Source organism: Octopus sinensis, linkage group LG4 (assembly GCF_006345805.1).
Source record: "Octopus sinensis linkage group LG4, ASM634580v1, whole genome shotgun sequence".
Taxonomy (NCBI): Eukaryota; Metazoa; Mollusca; class Cephalopoda; order Octopoda; family Octopodidae; genus Octopus; species Octopus sinensis.
In genome coordinates, this window is record NC_043000.1 from 16,770,606 (window position 1) to 16,798,226 (window position 27,621).

General features: G+C 36.0%; 1 protein-coding gene across 34 annotated transcripts in view; it reads right to left on the minus strand.

The window, feature by feature from the left end:
* The window catches only part of LOC115210251 (titin), a 626,493-nt gene that overhangs the window by 211,745 nt on the left and 387,127 nt on the right, over positions 1-27,621 (minus strand). For 30 of the 34 annotated variants that reach the window (XM_036501835.1, XM_036501827.1, XM_036501837.1 and 27 more), the window contains 3 exons: positions 10,469-10,533; positions 5,743-5,892; positions 945-1,214 (listed from right to left, as the gene is read on the minus strand). In XM_036501835.1, coding sequence (XP_036357728.1) covers positions 945-1,214; positions 5,743-5,892; positions 10,469-10,533 — 485 coding nt within the window. The remainder of the gene's footprint in view (positions 1-944; positions 1,215-5,742; positions 5,893-10,468; positions 10,534-27,621) is intronic. The other 4 variants (XM_036501854.1, XM_036501848.1, XM_036501858.1 and 1 more) reach the window with 2 other exon arrangements.

A 27,621-nucleotide genomic window follows, 5' to 3' on the forward strand; every position in this document is an offset into this window, starting at 1 on the left:
CTTGTGACAGTAAAAAAAAACATTGCTATCATCATCACAAAACTAAGACTGAGTAAATAAATATATAAGCTTAAGATTTTCTGACAAACTATTGAACAATTTAGAATTCATGACCTATTTTCTGGTCTGTAGCCATGAACAGCAGAGATTCACCACTAGAAATGGCACTCAGCTGTGTTCAGTCTTTCTTAGCTTTTAGGAGATGCTTGGGCTGACCTTTCAGACCACCGTTTTTGTGCATAAAGAAGAAAGGGCCAATCTCTTTGAGAATACATACATATATGATGATGATATATTACACACATTTCTTGTTATCTGCTATGATTTGGTTATTCTTTCAAGAATTTATCATGGCTCAGTCTTTAGTGTGAAAGAAGGATCAGGAGACTCCTTCTTCAAGAGTTAAAGAATCTAGACAGAAACAATTTCATTATTGTGCCAACACAAGTATTGGCAACCTTTATCTGGTTGCATAGATTTTAGTCCCCCATAATCAATACACCCTTAATTTAAATTTTGTTATATACATATATAATGAATTAGCCTTGAATTAAATTCCAAAATACTCATAATATAAGAGTATTTTTTCACAAATGTTCATTCTTGTCAAACTAATTACCCAGTGATAAAACATATTTACCTATCATGATCTTCCATTTTCTTTTTAATGATTGTAGAGTGTGGTACTTGCTAATTTTAGCAAATTGAGTGAGTACAACTGCCACTGAAGTACCTAGAATAATTTTCCCCTGGGTTGAGATTCAGTAAATCTGGAGCAAAAGATTTATGCATTGCACCTGGTCATTTGAGTGATTAGCTATGCACAATAGGAACTGACCCACTGACGATGATAATCATTTACAACAAGTTCGAGAAAAAGAGAAAAGCCTATTTGAAGCAATATCTACAGATGATTACCCTCTGTTCAACCCAATTAAGTTTACCTGTAAAGATGACGAATCTATGTCATCAACATAGCTCAGATTTTCATCATCAATGTAGCTGCCCAAAGAAGTAGGAGGTCGTGAGGACACGTTCCTCGCGTATGCCAGTTCGGCTTGTTGTGGGTATGGAGAATGTCTACCCAGAATGGATTCTCTATCGAAAGCAGAATCTTTATCACATGTTGACAAACGGTCCCTTTCGAGGGATGGGGATAGTTGGTCTAGGGTTGAGAATCCATTAGCAATGACACTGTCGTGACCCTGCTGGTGCTGGTGGGGTGAGAATAAAACTGGTTTCATGCTTTATCATGACGGAGTTAAAAGGAGAACAACATCATTATTAACAACAACAATTAGCAATGACAACAAAGTGTTAGTAGCAAAGATGGAATTAAATGAAGGTGAATTTTAGATTTCTCAAGTGAAGTTTTGGGTTATTACAATTTAATTTGAACATTGCATAGTTAAAACTACAGAACTGAATCTAACAACAGTGATCTTGACAACCATTTCTGGAGAGTTAATCCTGGGTATTTTTATTGGCCTTTGACACACACTCATTGATTGATACTTAATGTTTGAAGTATGTTGTTATTTACAGCAATCTTAATACACCTTATGTTGCATATCTGATATACTGTATTAAAAGCAACTTTTAACACATCCTTTACTGGATAATGGCCTTTATTACACACATGTGAGTGAGAACACTGAGATATTTTTGGTATCTAACATAAGTCAGATACTGCGAGCGCTGCTTCTGATTGGTCAATCCATGGTGATGACCCGAGGTCATGGTGACAGCGCTGCTTCTGATTGGTCAATCCATGGTGATGACTTGAGGTCACGGTGACGGCACTACTTTTGTCATTCATAAGTTACAACTAAACGTGAAGAATTTAGTTATTGGGTTAATAAAATATGGTCGTTTATTCGTGTGTAATAAATAAAATACCAAACTCATTCCCTATGGATACCGTATTTATTACAACTCGTGGCTTGTAAACGTATCTAACTCACTTTCGCTCGTTAGATACGTTTACAAGCCACTCGTTGTAATAAATATGGTATCCATAGGGAACTCATTTGGTTTGACATAAGACAGGACCTTGTTTTGTATCCTCAGGTCAACCTTTGATCAAGCAACTCTATGACCTGCTGGTCTCTTTATATATCAGAAACTACACTGTCCAATGTGTTCTTCCTCTTAAGATGGCACAGTGTCATTTCAAGGAGAATTGACAACTACTTCCAGCAAAATGAATGATCTGGTGAGGATTTCTTCATTCGCTTATCAATGACCTTGATGTATCCAACGCCAAGTACTGACTAGTTTACTAAGTTTAGTGAGGTTGACTTTTACATTTACACCAGTGTCAAATGTTCAGGTAGAAGTCAGCATTCCACAAATATTATCCCATCAATTAAAATTTAAATAAATCAGAATTATCAAAAGTACAGGCTGCAAGACTAGCCCAAGAGGCATCCACCCCTTACATCATTACCTCAGCAATAATCACACACCCCACCTATCTATCTAATCCTTATCTCTCCTAAAAGATTTCTTTCCTTGACCAGATATTGAGTTAACCAGTCTATATCTTTCCCCGTAAAGTTTCTCATCAATTTCAAACTTCAGCAACTATATATACACTCAGTAAAGTTCATATAGTCTTCTATTCAAAAGGTACATCTACATCATGCATGGGCAACCTTTTTCAAGAAGCAGACAGCATGAGATATGGCTCTCATCATCAAGCAGGCTGCACTAGTAAAAAAAAAAATTTAAGGTAATTTTTTTGTAGAAGGTGCCATTCAGAAAGTCTTGCCTATAACTGTTAGAATTTTGTTGATAGTTTATACAGCAGCTGCAGTTATAGGACTGAAGCATGATATTTATGACTTCTACTTAACATGACTGTCACTAACTAAATGTTTGAGATTAACTCAAATACAGTTTATTGGATGCACAAAGATTCACTCTGGACACAGAGTATCCTGCAGAACCAGACTTATGAAGTGTTAAGATTGCATTAGATTAAATGCAGCAGTGTAGATATGTAGCACCTTGTTTGCTGTTTAATTATTTAACATTTAAACTGGTTAGATCTGAATCCATGACCTGTAATCAATTGTTCAGTTGTCCAAGTACTTTAACACCATACGTTATTAAAGCAGTAAAATGACACAGTTGAATAACAACATACAGGTAAAAATAGCCATGTAGATACGCTAACATCTCATACTTTTGCAGATTAAATCTACCTAGTGTTTTGTAATTGTTTAGATTAGTCCTGGGAAAACTGAGGCCCACAGGACTTTCTAATGAAAAATTACCTTGAATTGTCTTTTAATAGTGCAGCTTGTCTGATGGTGAGCTAAGTCTCAAGCAGCCTACACGTTTTAGATACCACCGTTTGTAATATTCTACCTGCTTCATGTTCAAACCAGCCAGATCAGGCCTCTTACACTTACTCTACAGTGTTATTCTAAAAATACGCAGTCACATCACTGAAATCTTCAAGCTACAAGATAATGCATAATTATTTCAAAAATTTTGTGGAAAGTAGACATTACATTTAACAGTAATTTGAATGCTTAAGGGGTTAGGCCATTTCTTTTATGTAACAGAGAGAAGGAAATGAACCCTATTAAATCAAGATAGTTTAGATGTCATAGGATTAATCACAGGAAGTTGGCAACCAAGCACAGATCAGATTGAAGAGGTGTCTTAAGCCATAGGTGTGACCACAGGATTTAAATAGAGTGTAAATATTAATTTGATTGTAAATCATATCAACACAAAGCCATGGAAATACAATCACTGCATAAATTATGAAAGTTCATGAGACTTATTTATTAATCACCTTTTATACCAATTATCTAAGTAATTACTAATATCACTGCAATTAGAGCAAGTCTTCTAAACATGTCATTTATTTTATCAATACAATCAGATCAAATTCCATAAAACTTCCAGTAAGGATCATTACTGAGAGCTAACTAGAATTAAGATACTTTCTTTTTTATATGCTTATGATTGTATTGATATTGAAATATATTCTTCAAACAATTATAGATTTAAAAATTGATTTGTCCTCTTAAATAAATTTCCTTCGTATTTCCAATATGAAACCAAGTAATACAAACCCATGCCGGAGGTACGTAAAAAGCACCTTTCGAGTGTTGAGCCTCATAGAGGCAATGATAAACGACTGAGGCCTTTGCCAATATGCTGTGCTTGAGTAGAAGACCCATCAAGCTGAGTGAAACTGTAGTTGTGGCACATGCTGGTGTCATGCAACTGGCACCTGTGCCAGTGGAATCTAAAAGCATCCATTACACTCTTGGAGTGGTTGGCGTTAGGAAAGGCATCCAGCTGTAGAAACCATGCCGGATCAGAATATAGTCTGGTGCAGCCCCTCAGCTTACCAGCCCTGGTCAAACCGTCCAATCCATGCCTACAGGACAACAGACGTTAAATGATGATGATATATATATATATCTCTATATAAACGGCAGTTTGTCTGTCTGTGTGTCTGTCAGGTTGTACCCTCACCCTGACCACGGCTTTCAACCGATTCTGATGAAACTTGACACACACATAGCCCAATGTCATAATTCAAAACTAACGCAGTGAAAATTTTGAAAAGTTCCCCCAATTCTGAAAAAAATCAATAAATTTGACATGGGGTCGAGAATCTAAGCTTTTTATATGCAACACATTTTCTGTCCAGGGGACACAACTCGACCATTTTATCACCCAAAGGGACAGCTAGGAACATCGTATACACAGAAGTATTCGAGTGAAGAGAAGACATTGCAACCTACACATGCGCCTTCGTTCCCTAGAGGGAAAGGACTAGATTGGGATTAGTCGTTGCCTACTAGGGGCTCTTACATACCCGGGCAACGTCGGACTATGCTGCTAGTATATATATATATGCACACAGAAGTTTGGTGATGAGGATTTAGCTGTTCAATCAGCTAGATTACTTTCTCATTGAATAAGCTTGCATGTGGCTGAGTATTCCAGACAAGTACCCACAAAAGAACAAGTTTAATGCAGTTTGTGATGAGGTCATACTTTGGACACAATGCATCTGATGGACTTCAATACAATTTTCATCTACTTAACTCACAACGTAAGGGCCAACCCAATGCTTTTCAAAATGATACTTGCCCAAGATACCACACAGTGAGATAGAACCCAGTACCTCACAGTTATGAAATATATATATAACAGATTTCTAAGGATGCTTTTGGTTCTTCATTGCACCAATTTTGCAATGAAACAAAGCAAAACAATTTCAGTTTCATATAATGACAGAAAACAATTTAATACTGTACAAATCTATTTTAATCTTTCCATGTAATCTGATATATATATTCTATAAAGAGGTTTCTTCTAGTCTGATAAGATGGAATAGATTTCTTTAAATGGTTTCACATGGCTTAAAAACAGAGTTTTTATAATGAGTATAATGTTAAAAGGATATCAGCTTGCCCCACTTTTGTTAGAAGAATACCCTACGATGATAAAGTTATTAAGATGGTGTCAAAGTTGAAATTATGATAGAGGAATATTGCTGCTAACCCAGGAGTAGGCTTTGAAACTTTGTGTCAGTATAATTACAGATTTACATGATTAAAACATTTACATATCAAAATACATGCTTGGAAAGAAGAATTTTAATTAGTTGATTAGCAATGTGATGTGATGTGATAGGTCCGGCTCTTTCAAATAAATAAAAGATGTTAATGAATTAATTAGTCCAGGAGATAAGTTAAAATTTACCTTTTCTTGAGGTGATAACACATCTCCACTGTAGTATATCATCTCTGCTTCGTAGTCGGGACCCTTTTCCAGGTACTTGGGGTATGCCAGGCCAGGGCTAATGTCACGAGTGCGAGCTTCCTGAGAAGTCGCTCGAACTTTACGCAAGTCCTAATGCAGGACAGAAGCAACAAAGGGCAGACACTTAAAACATCATTATCATGCGGGGGGGCAGGGACATCGATGTGGTGGTAAGCACATAGATGCAAGATATGGCATAGAAACATATATTTATAAAAAAAAAACTAAAAAAAAAAAAAACTAAACAAAAAAAATTTTAATGAAACTAAAATATAGGTGTAGTAAATATCAATAGCAACTACAACAATGATGATGACAACATCAAAACACAACATCGATAATCTCTCTACTTACCAATAAGAGTACCAAAATAGTAAAGATCTAAACTAGGAACTGAAAATCACTGCAATACTTTACTAGGAGTATATCAATTTACAGTGTTTACTGAATGATTTTGATTTAGAGAATTAGTTATTTGAAGAGGTGAGGAATAGATGAAAGAAATAAAAACTGGCAACATAGTACTGTGACATCCTAATTAAAGGAAAACAGTTTATTTTTCGGATATCTCTGAATGAAAAGCAGTCCTGGATCTTAAGAACTTGTGCTATTCACCAATAGGACACATCATATATCTAGATTATTATACAGTACAGGGTAAAATATAGCTAGACTTCATTGTAGTGGATGTGAAATTTATCCATTCTAGCACATTCTCTATAGTCTACCCTCTCAGTGTGACATTATAAAAACATATTTTAGTTAATTTATATACTTCTTCCTCTATCAGAATGGATGAGACTGGTTATATCATTCTGAACATTTGACAAATGTTGGAGCAAGGAGTGTCATTTTTATTGCTAATCAGTTAAGAATGAAGTATGGTGCCTACTTAACATGTTGGGGAAAAAACTAAAGTAAGCAGAGAAATGCACTTTGTTATCGGAACAAAACAATGAGTTTTGGATTTAGTAAGATCTGAATCCATGACCTGTAATCAGTTGTCCAAATACTTTAACACCATACATTATTAAAGCAGTAAAATGACACAGTTGAATAACAACATACAGGTAAAAATAGCCATGTAGATAAGCTAACATCTCATACTTTTGCAGATTAAATCTACCTAGTGTTTTGTAATTGTTTAGATTAGTCCTGGGAAAACTGAGGCCCACAGGACTTTCTAATGAAAAATTACCTTGAATTTTTTTTTAATAGTGCAGCTTGTCTGATGGTGAGCTAAGTCTCAAGCAGCCTACATGGTTTAGATACCACCGTTTGTCAGGCTGTGGAGACTTTTACCTATGATAAAAGACCCCACATTGCAGCTAGAGGTTAAACTCTGCTTAAAACATAACACTAATCTTATGAGATCAGATGGCTTGTAGAGGCATCTATCACCATGACATTATTAGAATAAAATCTGCATCACCTATGTTATTTTTCTTTTCTTGCCATGGTGAAGAACAAATTTAAAATTTTTAAGAGCAATTTAAAATTTGCCATATTTAAAATTTAAATTTTTATTAAATATGGCAAATTTTCACCTCCTTTTCAATTCTCAAACTGGCCCTGTTTCTATGAGAAACACTGCATTAGGGCACAATATATTAGGACAATGCTTGAAAGATGTACTGAAAGCATGATTTCCAGTTCCTTTGTGACACGAGTAATAAGTGATTGTGTGTGAGATAACTAAAGTAAACTGGAAAAAAAAATTGTTTACATTGATAACAACATTTACTAAGAATTCTATATGCATACAAAGTAAATGGTACAAGATCTCTCAGTCAGTTTAATATATGCAGGTGTGTGTATGTCAAGTGGGTGACATGAGGAGGGGCATCTAGCCATAAAAACCATGCAATACCCTCACCCCAGAAAAGTATGAACAAAAATGTAGTACCCTGTCCTGTCTAGAAGAGCAATAATGACCTGTTCAACCCATGCTAGCATGGAAAGCAAAGGTAAAATGATATACATTATACATGCATACACACACACACACACACATATATATATATATATTTTAGTTTCAGCTCACAAGCTGTGGCCATGCTGGGGCACCGCCATTTGGTGTTGCTACATGATTTTACTTCATGAATGCTTTTTAGCATTTTATATATATATATATATATATATACCAATTATATACGTTTTTATTATTTTTTGCAATTTACTTAATCATTGGTATTTTATTGTTATTTTAATTTTAATATTCCTATTATATGTAATTTTCTAGATGGTGTAATTTATTGTTCTTTTGAATTGATAAAAGGTGTTTTTTTCTAATTTTATATATATATATATTATATATATATATATATATATATATATATATATATATATATATTATATTGTGTGAAATTTGATTTAGTATTTCTAAATTGAATTTTTTCCCTGTAAGTTAGGATTAATATTCCCTCAAATAATTATTATATATATATATATATTATATATATATATATATATATATATACATACATTCTTGTCTATGATTGGATTGTGGTCATGCTGGAGTACCACCTTCCAGGGAATAATCATTTACATCCATTGCATTGAATCCAGTACTTGTAGACTGACATTCATTTCTATTGACCATGGGAGGCTGAATGTACAAAACAGAACTGGGTAGGATTTGCAGCGGGAATGGAAAGTCATAGCATATGACAATGTAGTTTGTTCAACACTTCACTGATTGTGTAACCCACAACTCATAATTCTGAAACATTACAGCTATGTGTATACACACACACACACACACACACATTTTAAGGGTTAGTTTTTAAAGTAGATTCATCTATTTTCATGTAAAATGCCAAAATGAAGGCATTTAGAATACAAGAAACTATTTCAAAATATATGGTGCTTCCAAGTGCCCCAGCATGGCCACAGCTCGTGAGCTGAAACTAGAATCAATCAATCAATCAATACACTCATATATGTATATAAATATGCACACACACTGTGTATGCTTGTATGGGTACATAAACATGTAAATTAAAAAATATATACATCCTCTGTGTGCATATATATAGATACATCTACCTCAATAAATTCTACAAAACTTGCCTGAGCAGTTTGGTTTTCTGTACTTTCCATAGAAGATCCTGGAACGCTTTGCTAGTATGATCCAGAGGAAAGCATAGCATGTAATAAAACTAACATTATGAACAGTTCCGTTGGTCTGAAAGGAGTGCTAAATAGTGACACATTCTAAAATTACTATGATAAAACCTGAACTTTACACCAACAATCTGAGTCCTTATCTACCATAGTAAGCATTTGCTTTCCAAACCACACTAATTTTAAGCTGAATTCTTATCAATATAATCTTATCAAGCTGTTCCTATCATCAACTCTCTTCACCTATGTCTAAGGGTGCCTGGAAAAGCTTTGAGCACATTTCTTCCTGCTCTGGTATGCACACATGTTAAACAGTATGTTGTGCTTATCTCATCAAAAGTATCCATCTCTGTTCCACACTAAGGGAAAGCATAGAAAGCATGATTTCAGTCATTGGACTGTAGTTATGTTGAGTTTTAACACTAAATGTGGTTGGCTTCAGGTCAGCTCTGATGGAACAGCCATGTGATCAAAGATGTTCTAGACATGACTATCTCATCATTTATGAAACACAGTCCATAGATACTACATTCTCTAATGTGTTTTTCTGCAGAAAGAAGGGTGTGATTTGATGTAAATTTGGCTGCTATTTCTTATTTCTTTACTGCCCACAAGGGGCCACAGATAGAGGGGACAAACAAGGACAGACAAACGGATTAAGTCGATTATATCGACCCCAGTACGTAACTGGTACTTATTTAATTGATCCCGAAAGGAGGAAAGGCAAAGTCGACCTCGGCGGAATTTGAACTCAGAATGTAGCGGCAGACGAAGTACCACTAAGCATTTCGCCCAGCATGCTAACATTTCTGCCAGCTTGGCGCCTTATTTTGGCTGCTATTTCTAGCAGTTTGAGCAGCCATGTATAGACAATTTAGTTCAGTAGATCTATGTCACTCCTGACTGAGTAAACTTAGTATCAAAGGCAATCAATCTGTGGCCATTCCTTCTTTATAAGATTATGTACCAATACATCATCTAATGTTCTGTTGTGTCTGGGGAGAGTCATTCTCTTTTGGTGCCTTATAATGTGCTTTTCCCTTTTTTTTAAATAGTCAGGCATGATTTCAGAGAGATTTGACAACTATTTCTAGCAGATGGACTCACAGTATAGAGACCTTCTCATTGATTAACCAAATGATAAATCACTGATTAGTTAGCTGGTTTAATAATAGCTAGTTAATAATAACCAGTTAATAATAGCTAGTTAATAATAACCAGTTAATAGCTAGTTAATAATAACCAGTTAATAATAGCTAGTTAATAATAATCAGTTAATAATAGCTAGTTAATAATAACCAGTTAATAATAGCTAGTTAATAATAGTTGGTTAATAAAGATGTAAAATTGAACCAGTATGTATATGTTTTTTTCGCTTGCCATTTACTTATTTCATGTTAGTTTTTTTGATGCTCCGTGTAAGAACTTAACGGGGCCATGTGGCTAGCTTGACTGACTGAGAGTTTCAACTGAAGAGATAACAATAAGGGACTACAGCACTGATCAAGCATGCAGAAAGTGCGAGTGCCAGGGCAATTACCTTGTCAAAAGAGAGATCAAGGGGTGAAGTAATGTCACCCTTTTCAATGGAGATGGTATCTTCACCTGCAAAACGAGACAAGAGAAATACATTTAGGGGAAAATAGACTTGATATTGCATTTGTTCTTCCTTAAAAAAAAAAAAAAAATGAAAAATGAAGACATGATTAGTAACAATATAACAGAGACTGCAGCATTATTCTGTAGAAATCAAGGAGAGCATATGTGTTTAATTATATATATATATATATATATATATATATATATTTAGAGAGTGAGATTATAAATTGATTGCGATGATTTTCATGTGTGTTAAAAATATTAAATATTTAATGATAGGTTTGTTGTAATCAATTCATCCGTGAACAAAAAAAAAAAAAGAAAAAACATAATAAAATAACAAACCTGCTGAGTGGAATTTCATAAAAGTTCCACTGGTCCATATTAGTGTTGGTGTATTTTGCTTACCCGGGCAAATTATATTTTAACCATCAAAATAAGTTTCCCTAACAAATTTAAAATTTTTCACTCTTGAATTGGTGTTTACAAAATCTTATCTCACAAGTATGTGCACCCCTAAAAAATTTCTGTAAAATTGCAATTACTCTGATAATATCAAAGGAAATCAAATAAAATTTATACTGAATAAAATATATTATACATGCAAATATTATACAAATTTGTAACATAAGACAATAAACATTTTCAAAAAAATGAACAAAATATCAATTTTCAAACGCTACAAAAGTATGTATCATGTATAATATATTTTATCCAGTATAAATTTTTTTGATTTCCTTCAATATTATCAGAGTAATAGCAATTTTACTGAAATTTTTTAGGGGTGTACATACTTCTGTGAGATACTGCATACATGCATACACACATATATATATATTACACACACACACAGTTTTTATATACTATATATATATATATATATATATATATAATATATATATATATATCAAACCTGGGCATCAAATCGTTAATTAACGATTTAAATTACAAGTTAACTTTAGAAATCATTATCGGACTAATTTAACTTCTGTTAACTCAAGTCAATTTCAGTTAACTTCTGTTAGCTTCAATTTAATTGAAGTAAATGGATTTTAAAGTTTTGGCACTTTTAAAAGGCGTTTTTAGGTGATTTTAGAGCAAAAACCGATGTTTTTTTTTTGTAATAAAAATTCATGTTAATGGTTTATCGATAACTTCCGTTGCATTTTTAAAGAATTAACTGATTGACGGTTATTGAAGTTAACTTTTTGGTTAATGGATTAACGATTAATAAAGTTAACTTCTTGATTAATGGTGCCCACCTTTGATATATATATATATATATATATATATATATATATATATATATGTATATGTATATATGTATATATATATATATTTTAAAAACTTAGTGATTTTATATACATATGTATATAAATAAAACTTAGTGTTTTTATACACATAAAAACAATGAATAATGAAGGAATGAAGGACTCAATATAAGTGTAGAGTCTTACATGTAATATTATATAGAGTAACTTTCAAATTTTGCCTTTGTCAAGTCTATCTTGACTTATTCAAATTTTATGTGTAAATATATATATATATATATATATATATATATATATATATATATATATAATCCGGTTTACCATACATATGACAAGAATGTGTGAACATATGTGTATGAGAATGATTTCCAATTGTCTTTTGGTTTGGATATGCTTTGAATAAACCATTTAGATTTTTAGAGATATCTACTTTAGCTATTTCAGATTTTGGAGATTTCGAATATTGAGATTTCCATTTATAAACTAAAGACAGAGGTTATTGCAATATAGAATTTAAATGATCAATCTTGAACAACTAACTACAATTCTCTCATTAATTAAGGTATACGTCTAATTACTAATGTCAGCTAATCCACTTTATATTTTCATGTTAGTTTGTTTCTTTAATTGTTTTGGGCTTTTCCAAATCAAATAATGTTTTGTCATATGCATTTGACAGGTCTACAAATTTAGACTTTTGAAATCATTTATAATGCAGGTTGTTGCAGTTGCTTTTTAACCCCAGGTCAGTTTAGGTGAAACAGATCTATCCTGAAAGGGATTTCTGTGATGATTTATTATCTCTTGTCTTTTCAGACATAGTTTATCTAAAACTACCTTATTCAATATATTTTAAAACTTTTTTTTGTAAGATGACAGGGTGTGACATGAACGAGAACTGACTGTCATTTCTAGCATGCTGAATGATCACAGAGCCTTCTTTAAGTGTAGGTTCATTTTACAGTTGGATCACCTTTCTGCTTAACTAATCAGACAACTTTGAAGTGAAACAAGAAACTTACAGAACATGCTTCTTATTCAGATCATCACAGCAAGCCTTGTTTACAGGAGGCCTTGCTTGTTGTATTCTAGCCTCCTCTAAACCAAAATAAACCACAGGATGCTTTTGTGCGGTTAGCTGCACTGAACTTGAACATGAGTAAAAGATTATGAGAAGTAGGAGGAAGAAACTGTGATGAAGAAACTATTTTCCTTTGCTCATTAAGGAAAGTAGAGTTACAAACAAGATTTTTTAAAAATCATGATCTTATATTATTTGTTGAATATCTCAACAACCAGGCAGCCATTCCAATTCAAATATCAGCATCATCATCAGTAGTCCTTTCTCTTTAACTGTTCCACATTTATGATACTAATGGTTTGGATAAGTGATTAAGATTATATAAGAACAGGCCAATAAATGGACAGGAATCTAATATACAATCACAATATTAGTTGTCTTGGATGATCTACCAAGAGGTTTGCTGTTTGGTTGATGCAATATTGGAAATGTACCAAATTCTTCAAGTCCCATAGCCAATAAGTTGGTCTTATATATGTCTAAGTGTTAGGACAGAAACATTTCCGTAAAGTACTAGGGAACACAAATGGTACAAAATGAAACAGAATACATATATATCATCTTGCAATAAAAACAGTCTCTGAGCTGTAACTATAGAAACACCACAACATAACCAGAGAGGCTGGATCTTCAGTTTCCCTTATGCCACATTTAATGGAATGTTAATGCAAAAAACTCAACTGTCTCAACCAGAAACAATGGTATGAGGAATTAGTGAAATGGCTCATATGAAGGGAGTTGAAACTGCATCACAAACACAGTTTTCATAAAATGCACCGTTGCACTGAGTACTAAGCAGATACTCAGTTATATACTTAAAGATGAGAGTAAACAAGTTCAGCTAAGCTTGGTCAACTTTGTCAAACAATATTTATTCTAAACATAAAGATCGATATCTGTAGCTATGGAAACACAAGAGTACAGGACACTAGCTATGTGAGAGGTGATGGTGGCTTCAATCTGGACTGATAACTAGACTGTAGAGGTTGCACTCATATTCTACTTCTCTCTGTCTCTGATCATCTTAAACCATATACAGCAGATATTCAATAATGAAAGTGAAACTTGTTAGATAATCCAGTTGCATGAGAATAAATGTGCCTGTGAAAGTCACACAACATATGTATGTATATTTAACCTATGCCTGTATATCATTCATACGTTATACCACAGAGTTACAGAAATAACATAACCTTCTTGAAATAAAGGGATTAACAAAAAAAAAATATATAGCAAGCCAGCTAAAATAGCCATTACTATTTCAACTACTACTATTACTACTATTGGTGCCAGAGGTTGGCAGAATCATCTTTACGTTCTGAGTTCAATTCCTGCTGAGGCCAGTTTTAGCTTTCATCTCTTTGAGATCAATAAAATAAAGTACAAGTACTAGTGTCATTTTAATCAACTTAGCACCATCTCAAAGATTTTGGGTCTTGTGCCAATGCTAAAAACAACCACCAGTACCACTACTAGGGTGGTGGATTAGTAGACTTGTTAGACTGTCAAAGAAAATGCTTTGCGAGCTGGCAGAAATGTTAACATGTCAGGCGAAATGCTTAGCGGTATTTCGCCTGCCACTATGTTCTGAGTTCAAATTCCACCGAGGTCGACTTTGCCTTTCATCCTTCTGGGATCGATTAAATAAGTACCAGTTACGCATTGGAGTTGATATAATCGACTTAATCTGTTTGTCTGTCCTTGTCTGTCCCCTCTGTGTGTAGCCCCTTGTGGGCAGTAAAGAAATAAGAAAATGCCTTTTCAGTACTTGTTCCAGCTCTTTACATTCTGAGTTGAGTTTCCACTGAGGTCGACTTTGCCTTTTATCCCTCCAGTGGGGTCGATAAAGTAATATTCCGTTCTAGAACTGGGATTCATTTAACTGACTAAACCTACTACACCTGAAAACCGATGGCTCTTAGTCCAAATTAGAAACTACTACTACTACTACTACTACCACTGGCACCACCACCACCAAAACCTTTTCATTAGCACTAGGTTTCATGAGTATCCATGAAACTTGTTTATACAGAATAAAACATCTTAGACATATGACACTGTAACTGATCCTGTTTCCAAAAGTCCTACATGCCTGACAATATATTTTGTTACTTTTTATATATTTTGTTACTTTTTCTTTTGTTTTCTTTCTAACCTACAACTCTAAAATTGCCAAACTCTGAAATAGGTTTATGAAATTAAATCAAATTAAAAAGTATGATAACAAATAAATTGAAATCAGAATTAAAAAAAACCAAAAAAACCAACCAAAAGAACAAACCAGAAATTGAATGAAATGATGGCAATGGATCTGTATGAATGATGACGATGATGGTGATAATTATATTGATGATGATGATGATTTATGGATAACGGATAATGCAAAGCAAACCAAGCAAAAATAATTCGATGTTGCTGTGTGTGAAACGATGCTGTTTTGGCTGAAAAAAATCGGAATGCAGGAGGGCTGAGGAATAACAATGGTAAAGAGCTGGAAGAGGAGAGGATAAAACGGTGGAGACAGTCATCATATCTACTCCATTCTCTTTCTTTCTTTCACTCTTTGGCATGCACTACTTGCTACCACTATCATACTGTCACCTCACAACAACTACTACTACCTATACTTTAATAAAATAGCGTCTATTAGAGATGCAAATTACCTACTATCACTACCACCAACTGACTCTTTTCATTTTACCTAAGCCACCCTCACTGTTGCTCAACTCTTTCACCACAGAAATCAAATATATCCACTTAAAATTTCATTAGTCAACTGCAAAAAGCAGTTTTATTTACCAATCTACCTTTTGTTGAGGAATGTCATGTTTGAAACTATTTTTTTGGCTCACAGAAAATACCAATTCTATTTTTTTGGAAATAGGTGCAGGTGTGGCAGTATGGTAAAAAGCTTGTTTCCTAACCACATGGTTGCGGGTTCAGCCTCATTGAGTGGCACCTTGAGCAAGTGTCTTCTATTATAGTCTCGGGCCAACCAAAGCCTTGTAAGTGGATTTGGTAGACGGAAACTTAATGAAGCCCATCGTATATATATCATCATCATTGGAGTGGTTGGTGTTAGGAAGGGCATCCAGCTGTAGAAACTCTGCCAGATCAGATTGGAGTCTGGTGCAGCCATCTGATTCGCCAGACCTCAAGTCAAATCGGCCAACCCATGCTAGCATGGAAAGCGGACGTTAAACGATGATGATGATATATGTATGTATGTATGTATGTATGTATGTATATATATATATATATATAATATATATATATATATATATATATATATATATATATACAGGGTGTGGTGAATAAACTGTTGTCTAAATTATGCAAAAATGAAAATAACACTGACATTTAATTTTAACATATTTTTACCAAAATTGCATAAAAATATCTTGAAATACTAAAGAGTAAATTTATTCAATAAAATTGCCATTAGCTTCAACCATGGCTTCCAGACGACTTCAGAATCTCCTGCAACTCTTCTGGGCAGTCTCCTTGTTTAAGTTGGTGAATGTGACCATAATCCTTGCCTTCCGTTCATCTTTGGTGTTACAAGGAGTTTTGTTGGTATCTTGCTCAACTGCACCCCACACATAATAATCAAGGGGGTTGCAGTCTGGGGAGTTAGGTGGTCAGATGTTAGGGGTGATGTGATTGCAGAAATTGTCTGACAGCCATGACTGGGTTTTCTGCTAATGTGGCATGGTGCAGAGTCCTGTTGCCAAACATAGGTTCTTCCAGCAGCCACCCTCTTAACCTAGGGCAGCATTACCTCCACCAGGCAGTTGATGTAGACCTCTGTGTTGAGTCTGAGGCCATGTGGGAAGGTGAATGGAGGCATAACATTGCCATCACTAGTGATCACTTCAAACACCATGATGTTGACTAGATGTTTGATTTTTATTACTCTCAGTACATGTCTTCAGACTGCACTGTCCTCAGATTGACACCCAAACACTCTGAAATGTTCGTATTGGAGCTTCTGGCACAAATGCCAGGTAGTACTGCATGTCGTTTTAAAATTTCTGGTGGAGCGAATTGCAGCATTGTGTTGTTTTCCTCACAGACGGTGCCCAACTGACCCTACTATACTGTGTAGTCAACAAAATAAAAAACAAACAATGCGCATGCGCGAAATTAAAAGTATCAAATGGTAACAATTTACTCATCACATCCTGTATATATGTATATATTTGTGTGTGTTTGTCCACTCATCACCGCTTGACAACTGGTGTTCGTGTGTTTATGTCCCTACAACTTAGTGGTTCAGTAAAAGAGACTGATATAATAAGTACTAGGCTTAAGAAAGTAGACCTGGGGTTGATTTGTTCGACTAAAACCATTCAAGGTGGTGCTCCAGCATGGCCACAGTCAAAAATGACTGAAATAAGTAAAATAATATTTAATATCATTACTGGAATAACCACGAAGTTTAATTTTGAGGTTAAGGGTTAATATGTGTATCTATCAGCTAATAAAACTTCTATGTGGTTACTTGAACTACTAGTATAGCAACCAAATCTCCTCACCATCTTGAATAAAGACTACATTGAATAGGTTGTCCTGGATATACATACAAAAAAGACATATTGGTCAATGATGAAGCAGACCTTTGGTTATAGGCCTACTCAATGAAAGCTGACCTGGGGCTAAACAACAACAGTGAAAAACAGATGGCCAAGTTTGATAAAGAATCAAACATCAAACCAAAAGATATTAGCTTAGTCCATCTACCTGTAAGTAGGTACCACAGCATGGTGTAGTGCACTATACTGAGTTCATGACCAAGATACTTAACTGTCAATGGCTCAGTCTACATAGCTGTAAGCAGGTGCCACAATGTGATTATAATTTACTGAATTTAGTCCGTGACTTAAATCTCAACAGCCCAATGGTCTACCGAGCTATAATTAGGTACTATAATGTGTTATAGTTAGTTCAAGACCTTTAACACTCAACAGCCTAGTTTACCTGGTTGTAAATAAGTGCTATGGGTATAAAAAGTACTGGACACAGTGGTAGCATTGTGAAACAGACAGGTGATTAGCGAGCTGGCAGAAGCGTTAGCACGCTGGGCGAAATGCTTTTCCGTATTTCGTCTGTCGGTGACGAGCTGGCAGAAACGTTAGCACGCCGGGCAAAATGCGTAGCCGTATTTCGTCTGCTGTTACGTTCTGAGTTCAAATTCCGCCGAGGTCGACTTTGCCTTTCATCCTTTTGGGGTTGATAAATTAAGCACCAGTTACGCACTGGGGTCGATGTAATCGAATTAATCCGTTTGTCTGTCCTTGTTTGTACCCTGTGTTTAGCTCCTTGTGGGTAGTAAAGAAATAGGTATTTCGTCTGTCGTTACGTTTTGAGTTCAAATTCTGCCGAGGTCGACTTTGCCTTTCATCCTTTCGGGGTCGATAAATTAAGTACCAGTTACGCACTGGGGTTGTTGTAATCGACTTAATACCTATGTCTGTCCTTGTTTGTCCCCTCTGTGTTTAGCCCCTTGTGGGTAATAAAGAAATAGGTGATTAGCTAATTTGTAAGGCTATGTTCAGATCTTGTAGCCATGAATAGAAAGTCTGTTGGATCTCACTGGTACCGTCTATATGTCTAAAAATTACCATGACAATAAACGATCATGGTTTCTAGATTCCCAATCTCGGTGTTATAAGGCACTTTGCTAATAATTTCATTTTCCCATCTGTTTAAGCCTCCCTTCTCACCAATCCCGAGAAAACCTTTACATGGTTGCTCTATGTTCTAGAAATAGCCACCATCTCCTTTGCAAATTCCCCTTTTAATACAAAGAAGGATGGACACATTGAATAATGTAGTCCTAGATATACCATACCTGGATAAAAGACAGGGTGATCATGGTTGAAATGGCTCATCGTATTTCTGCTGGTTCAAGATTGACCTTGGGTCAATCAACATCACAATCAACTATACATCATATTATGTGTGTGTGTGTTATACACCCACACTTGAAACCACTCTGCAGTAACTTGATCAGCTAAAAATAGTTAAGTTTTCCTAATATCATACCCCATCAAGGAAGGATGATACAGGACACACCATTCCTGAAAGCCAGACAACATGGTCACAGCTGGAAAATACTTGACCCCAAGTCTGCTGCATCACGGCTAACCCTGGGACTATACAACAACTTCTGCCAACCCTTACATCACAACAGAGCTAGCTATCCGCCCCTCTAATTGAACTACCAAATCATTTCCAAATTCATATATTCATATATCGCGGAGTGGTTGGCGTTAGGAAGGGCATCCAGCTGTAGAAACACTGCCAGATCAGACTGGAGCCTGGTGCAGCCCCTGGCTTCCCAGACCCCGGTCGAACCGTCCAACCCGTGCTAGCGCGGGAAACGGATGTTAAACGATGATGATGATGATACCCATCCAGCATCTGCCTATCCCGTTATCTCGCTTTGCGTTTCATCAAGGCTCCCTATATCATCTGCACAATTCATATATATATAGATATATATATATCTTTCTCACACACTCAGTAGTTAGTGCATTCTCAGCAATCTGAACAACAATAACAACAACAATAATAATATAAAGCTTGCTGGACAGAAGGCCATGGCTGGCTGATAGGAAGCAGTGTAGGGGTAATTATAAACCAGTGGAAAAGATGTTAGACATTCTCGCTATTCCACTGTCGTGGAAGAGGGGGGGATACACACATGTCTTCTACCATGCGGCTTTGTCATGACCATTCATCTTTTCATCTCCTTAAGGTTGTCCGAGTCTGGTGATAATGAAAAGGATGAAGATGGCGATGACAAAGGTGAAAGAAAGAAAAAAGTATGCTGAAAAGCTTTTTCCAAGCACATTTACACAGAAGGAAAGAAAAAAAGAGAAAGAAACAGATAGAGAGGAAGAGAGAGATTAAAAAGCAGGATTCACTTATTTTGATCATTTCGCCAGAAAATACCATTCCCTTGTTTATTTTCATTTTATTTTATTTTATTTTAATTTAATTTTATTTTTTCCTCCAAGAGATCATGGTAAAAAAAAAAAAAAAAAAAAAATCGACTTGACAAAACCGAAATAAAAAAATGAAAATAAAAAAAATAATAATTAAATAACTAAACAGAACAACAAATAAACATATCAGGGTGAGGGTGAGGGTGAGGATAGGGGTAAGGTCAGAGAATGGAGAATTGAAAAATGCTAAAAGAAAATAAAAAGGAAAAAAAAACATGATTGAAACATTCTCGAATGATGATGGAAAGAGAATGAGAAAAAATAATTTGATGCTGGAGTGAGGAAGGAAAGAAAGTTTTGATTGAAACGATTTCATTCCTGGTGTGCAACCAACTGTGCAATACCAGTGCAGAACCAGTGCACGGAACTGGTGTCAAAGAACAGCAACAGGATGGCAGGCGCAAGACTGGGTCATGCCAATAACACTCTTCGGTGATGCTTATTTGATACTTTGCAGATTGTGTGTGTGTGTGTGTGTGTGTGTGAAAGCGAGAGAGAGGAGAAAGAGAAAGGAGGAGAGAGAGAGAGCTGTGTTTGTTGTATGTGTTACATGTGTGTGTGTATGTGTGTGTGTGTGAGTGAAAGCAAGAGAGAAGAGAAAGAGGAAGGAGAAGGAGAAGGAGAGAGAGAGAGAGAGAGAGAGAGCTGTGTTTGTTGTATGTGTTACATGTGTGTGTGTGTGTTGTGTGTGTGAGTGAAAGCAAGAGAGAAGAGAAAGAGGAAGGAGAAGGAGAGAGAGAGAGAGCTGTGTTTGTTGTATGTGTTACATGTGTGTGTGTGTGTGTGTGTATGTTTATGTGCTTTATGAGTGTGTTGTGTACGTGTACTTTATGTAAGTGCTGCATTTGTGTGTGATGCGTGTGAGTGTGTTGTGTGTGAGCTCCATGTATGTGATGCATGTATAATGTACAATATTTTGTGTACTTTATGCATGTGCCATGTGTGTGTTTTGTGTGTGTGAGTATGAATGTATTGTGAATATTTAGTGTGTGTGTGTGTGTGTGTGTGTTTTGTATGGGCTGTATGTGATTTCATGAATGTGTTTTGAATACCTCCAGAGTTTTATCAAAAGAAATGGTTCAGAAAAAAAAAAAGAGTAAAAAATAATACAAACAAAAAAAACAAACATGACCCCCTTCCCAACATCATATGAGCAAAAAAAGATAAATAAGAATAAATGAACTCCCTAACTCTAGAGATCAGAGAATTTCTGTAAAATCAGAAAATATCACAGCTTTGATGTAGAACAGTAGATAGATGTGAACTCTTAAAAAATAATGGTTTCTAGTCCCCAGGGAATGTCTTCAAAATAAAAGTCAGGAAGATTTGTGAAAAATAATTGATCTACAATATTGGTAGGATATATATCAATTTGGAAAAAAGTCCCTAAAAAACAAAACAAAACAAAAAAAAAAAAAACATTCTTTCTCCCCAGAATGAATAACTGGCAGAAACGTTAGCACGCCGGGCGAAATGCGTAGCCGTATTTCGTCTGCCGTTACGTTCTGAGTTCAAATTCCGCCGAGGTCGACTTTGCCTTTCATCCTCTCGGGGTCGATAAATAAAGTATCAGTTTCGCACTGGGTCGATGTAATCGACTTAATCCCTTTGTCTGCCCTTGTTTGTCCCCTCTATGTTTAGCCCCTTGAGGGCAGTAAAGAAATATATATTAGACTATTGTGCTTGTGTGTGTGTGTGTGTGTGCATCCCTATCATTTAATGTAGGGCTTCCTTGCTACCATGGGCTGGATGGGCTGATAGGGTTCAATGTACCAGAGGACTGAATTGACCCCCAGTGTCTGTTCTGGCATGGTTTTTATGGATGGATGCCCTTTCTAATGCCAACCACTTCACAGAGGGTACAGGGTGCTTGCTTTGTGGTGCTGGCACTAGTGAGATTGTTAAGTATCTTGCAAGACAAAGAAAAGACCCTTGATCGAATGAGATGACTTGATGGTGAGAGGTTGAATTATGAGAGATGGACAGGCACAAGTTTCTTGCCATACAGGAAATACATGGCTATTCCATGGAGATATGTGGCTATTCTGTGTACGCATGTGTATGCAATAATAATAGTGTAATTCTAATCTTAGGTCATGTTAGTTAGTTAATTTTGGCTCAAAAGCAAATAGCAAGGCCATGTAGGGGGACATGGAGTTAAGTACAGGGTGGTGTTCATGTAAAGAGTTCAGGCCACTTGAGGTCAAGGGAGATTTTGAACCGAGCGGTCGTCGGCATCTTCACCATCTCGTCTGGCAGCTTGTTCCACGGATCTGCAACCCGGACGGAGAAAGCTCCTCTCCTTCGATTGAGATGGAATCGTCGCAGGTAGAGCTTTTCGGAATGACCCCGCAGCCGACGCTCTGGAGCAGGAGTGAAGAACAGCTCTTTCGAGAGGTTACACTTTCCGCTTATGATGTTGTGAGCGAGAATGAGATCACCACGGCGGCGGCGGCGTTTTTCTAGAGAATAAAGGTCGAGCGTCCTCAGCCTTTCTTCATAAGACAAATTTTTGAGACCATGAACCATGCGGGTAGCCATGTATATATCAACAGGGTAAATATGCCATCTGACATTACACGGACATAAACTTCCACTGTCACCGCCATCAGTTTCAGTCTTGCATAGTTAAAACAAAGTTTGGCCAAAAGAAGAAAGAAAAACATGATGTATTTCGGAATGGTCATTTTGCCAGTTTAGCCAATAAAAACACACGCACTATATATTTGGTGTTACTTTGCTTCAGCATTATTTATTTTTTACATTAATCTTAATCTTATTTTGGCCAGAGTTCTTTTGTCACACTTCTGTGACCTCATCAGTGGTCCTTTGCTTTCTTCTTTCTTATTTGTGTGTCTCTCCTTACTAACGGTCAGCCATTTTGTATTTTGTATTCCTATCGTATGTGTCTTCATTTGCGTATACGTATACCTCTATGTGTGTCTATGTTTAGTTATACATGTGGATGTAGATTTTGATAAATTTTAGCTTTGAATAAATTAAGACATAACATACGATGAAAAATATTTGGAAGTTGGAGGTCACTCTTTTTCTCCATACTGAAATTTCTGCACCATATTTATACATATTTTCAGTAAAAATGTGCTGTTTGTAGGAGAGATTTTTCTCCAAAACTGATGAACTATGTTTCAGTAGCATTCATTATGGCAATGCAGTGGCTTTTAGAACTGTATTAAAGCACCTATCAGCAAATGTTATAAGTACTGTATCTTGTTGATAGATTCATTACAACAGCTAACATTTACAGTTCAAAATTCCTGGAAGTCTTTAATTATTTCATTTAACACTTAAGTTACATTTGAAGGAATTTACAAATTTGGTTAACCCTGCCAAGTCATGTTCCTGCTACAGTGGGAATAGCTTAAATGTCATCTCTGCTGGATTCCTACTAAAGCAGACATGAACAACACACGTAGAAAAAGAAGACAAAATACTAAAAAAAACAGACAACTGATCACATTGCAGCCTTGTAGTTAAGTGTGTTTATGACTTGTTAATGGTGTCCCCCATAGATGTTGTTTACTTTTGTTTTTAATAATAATAATAATATAATAATAATAGGCGCAGGAGTGGCTGTGTGGTAAGTAGCTTGCTAACCAACCACATGGTTCCGGGTTCAGTCTCACTGCGTGGCATCTTGGGCAAGTGTCTTCTGCTATAGTCCCGGGCCAATCAATGCCTTGTGAGTGGATTTGGTAGACGGAAACTGAAAGAAGCCTGTCGTATATATGTATATATATGTATGTGTGTGTGTTTGTGCGTCTGTGTTTGTCCCCCTAGCATTGCTTGACAACCGATGCTGGTGTGTTTACGTCCCCGTCACTTAGCGGTTCGGCAAAAGAGACCGATAGAATAAGTACTGGGCTTACAAAAGAATAAGTCCCGGGGTCGAGTTGCTCGACTAAAGGCGGTGCTCCAGCATGGCTGCAGTCAAATGACTGAAACAAGTAAAAGAGTAAAGAGAGAGAATAATAAAAATAAAAAAACAAAACAAAAAAAAACCCCCAACTCTGCAATGAAATGAAAGTGTGATGAGCCCAGCACTTCATCTTGTAAACGAGCAAGGCCTAGACGCTTTGCAGTTGAGGGAATTATTTATGATATTTATTCTTTGGACAAAGAGTTTACACTTAAGCCGGCAATGAGAGTGATTCAGACAATCAAAAAATTGCTGAAAGTGATGCGGAAAGTAGTGATTTGGGTGAACAAATACAGTAGTTGTGAGAGAGGCATATTACAGTTATTTCCCTGAATTTTTTTTTTTTTGTCATTCTGTCTATTAGTTTTGTCTGTAATTGTTACTCTTGAGCGGCAATCTTACGGTTCTAGTATACTTTACGTCAACTGACCACGTGTATTTGTTTATATATGATCGTTGATTTCCGTAAAAAACTTTTATTTTTTTACATTTATTTTTTAAATATGGGCTTGGGGTTAGGGTTAGTGTCCTAACCGTAACCCTAACCCAAAGATCCCATTTCCCCCAACCCCATATGTAAAAAAATAAATGTAAAAAAATAAAAGTTTTTTACGGAAATCGACGATCATATATAAACAAATACACATGGTCAGTTGACGTAAAGTATACTAGAACCGTAAGATTGCCCTCTTGAGCTGTATATGCAACTATTTATTTCTTTTTTTGTTCATGAGCCCCAGTGGAAGGTAAAGTTATACACAGAGGCCCAGGTCTGAGAGGGTTAATGGATTATTCAGTCAGCTTCCCTATTTAGTCACAGCATAACAGACTGAAGATCAAAAGAAAGGATTTCAACAGAAACCCCCCTTTTTTTCGATTACTCTAACACACATACTAGCCCTTCCTTGCTAGGCAGATGAATTTTTTTTCTCCATCCATTCAAAGGAAGTTTCTAGGCTGTAATAACACAATTTGAAACAGACCCCCTAATAAAAATAACCTAAGACATATGCTTAGTCTTGGGGGTCATCTAGAGTTTACTTGATTACTCTATTTTAACGCTCAGTCAAAGTACACTGGGGGTACCCAACAACAATAACCACAGCACTGATATTACTTACAGTGGACATTCCAATATTATAAACTGCCGAAATAAGGATAGTGACAACTGCATAACCATTGTAAAATATTGATACTTTTACAAGCCAGTAAGAGAGCTTCTATTGTTGTAGTTACTCAATTAAAGTGGCCCCCACTGCATGGCACCTTGGGCAAGTCTCTTATAGCCTTGGGCCGACCAAAGCCTTGTGAGTGGATTTGGTAGACGGAAACTGAAAGAAGTCCGTCGTATGTATGTATATATATATATATATATATATATATATATGCGTGTGTGTGTTTGTGTGTCTGTGTTTGTCCCCCTAGCATTGCTTGACAACCGATGCTGGTGTGTTTATGTCCCCGTTACTTAGCAGTTCGGCAAAAGAGACCAATAGAATAAGTACTGGGCTTACAAAAGAATAAGTCCCGGGGTCGAGTTACTCGATTAAAGGCGGTGCTCCAGCATGGCCGCAGTCATATGACTGAAACAAGTAAAAGAGTAAACTACTTTTAATTAATTCCCAACCATTTTTCAACTAGAGACACCATAAAGTAATGGTTTGTTGCCAACTTAATGTGGCAGTCCCAGGAAAGGGGAAAATGCTACTGCATTTTTTTAATCCCTTTCCTGGGACTGCCACATTAAGTTGGCAACAAACCATCACTTCATCGTGCTGCTGCTGTATAAATCTCTCTCAGAGATTCAGAAATGTAATATTTCTAACGGAGACACTATGTTTTACTTTATATTTTAGGACAACATGCTCCACAATAGCAAAGAAATGATCAAAGAAAGAAACAGTGATCAAATGCATCTATTTCCTTCTCAACCCAAAATATCCCTTTTTCTTGTGACATAATCTTGATGAAAGTCTAAAGGGAACTTCTCAAATGAATGAAGGAACTTGTGTCATGATCTGCTAAAAATGGCAACAAGATCTCTTTCAAATCATATTCTACTGATTTAAAAAAAGGAAGATGGAATGGTCACAGTTGGAATGCCCTTTGACTATAAGTCTACTGATCTGGGGAGACAACCCTGTTATATATATATTTGTAACCTTACATATGCTGATCAAGACTATCAGTAGCCCACTTACTCTTCTGACTGTTTTTAGTTACTAACAAAATCCCTTATATGATTAGTTATCCCTGTACTGTTAATCCTTTTGATGATGACCCACCCAAGACTGCTCCTGGTTCTAAGATACAAACTCTCTGTTTAATGTCAATTAAAACCTTCCTTCAAAATTTCATGTAAATTTATTTTCTAAACACCAGCTCAATAGATATTTGACCAAAGTCTTTATTATTTTCAAAGTAAATTGAAAACAAAGGCTGTATATTTCAACAGAAATATGATAACAAAAGGGTTAAGTTTACTTATGCAGGGCTGACCAGAGTTTCCAAAGATTTACTAAAATGATAACTGTGTTGGAAACCCAAAAAAGAAAAAAAAAAAACTAGTGAGCTTATTCCATTAAAAATTCTTGCATTAATTTTTTTTTCCCCACAAAAGCTGTATACAATTAGGTAAGTTTGAGATTTCTAATTCCTATAAATTCCTCACACCAATAATTTCACACACACACACAGACACCTTTCAAGCTATTTCTATGCTCTGAATGGCAACAGAGGAGCAAAAGAGTTTAGCTAACAGTGAAGTAGGTTAGAGATCATATCTTTCTCATAACGCTACGAAAGTGAATAGTACATAGGACCTGCAGAATGTATTAAAATAATATCTCTGTTACTGGCATTGATAAAGTATCTAGAAACCTACAAGGTATAATAATGATTCAAAAGGTAGCTTTGACTTTAGGCATCTGCAACATTTCATATATATATTTCAGGTTCATTAACTTAAGATTGTCTAAATTGTTTTCACTGCAAAACATTACTATTTATATTTGGGAAAAAGCAGTGAGCTAGCGGAATAGTTAGCATGTTGGCCAAAATGCTTAGTGGCATTTTGTTTGTACCGACTGGCCTCTGTGCCGGTGGCACGTAGAAGGCACCATCTGATCATGGCCGTTGCCAGCCTCGTCTGGACTCCATGCCGGTGGCACGTAAAACGCACCATCCGATCGTGGCCGTTACCAGCCTCGCCTGGCCTCTGTGCTGGTGGCACGTGAGAAGCACCATCCGATCGTGGCCGTTTGCCAGCCTCATCTGGCACGTAAAAAGCACCCACTACACTCTCGGAGTGGTTGGCGTTAGGAAGGGCATCCAGCTGTAGAAACATTGCCAAATCAGACTGGGCCTGGTGCAGCCTTCTGGCTTCCCAGAGCCCAGTTGAACCGTCCAACCCATGCTAGCATGGAAAGCGGATGCTAAACGATGATGATACATACTTTATTAAAAAAGCAGCAGAAATATCACAAAAACTGTTACTCAGATTTTCATTTTCCTGTTCGTTGGACAGTTTTGTTCTAAAGGAAACTGTCCGACGAATGGGAACATGAAACTCTGAGTAAAAGTTTTTGTGATATTTCTGCTGCTTTGTAACAAAGCATATTACTCTACCTCTGGTATTTGAGTACTATTTTTTCCTTCTTGTTTTGCATTTATGTGGTTACTCTGGTGTGTGTGTGTATTTATATAGGTGCAGATGTGGCTCTGTAGTAAACAGTTTGCTTCCTAGTCACATACTTCTGGGTTCAGTTGCATTGCATGGCACCTTGGGCA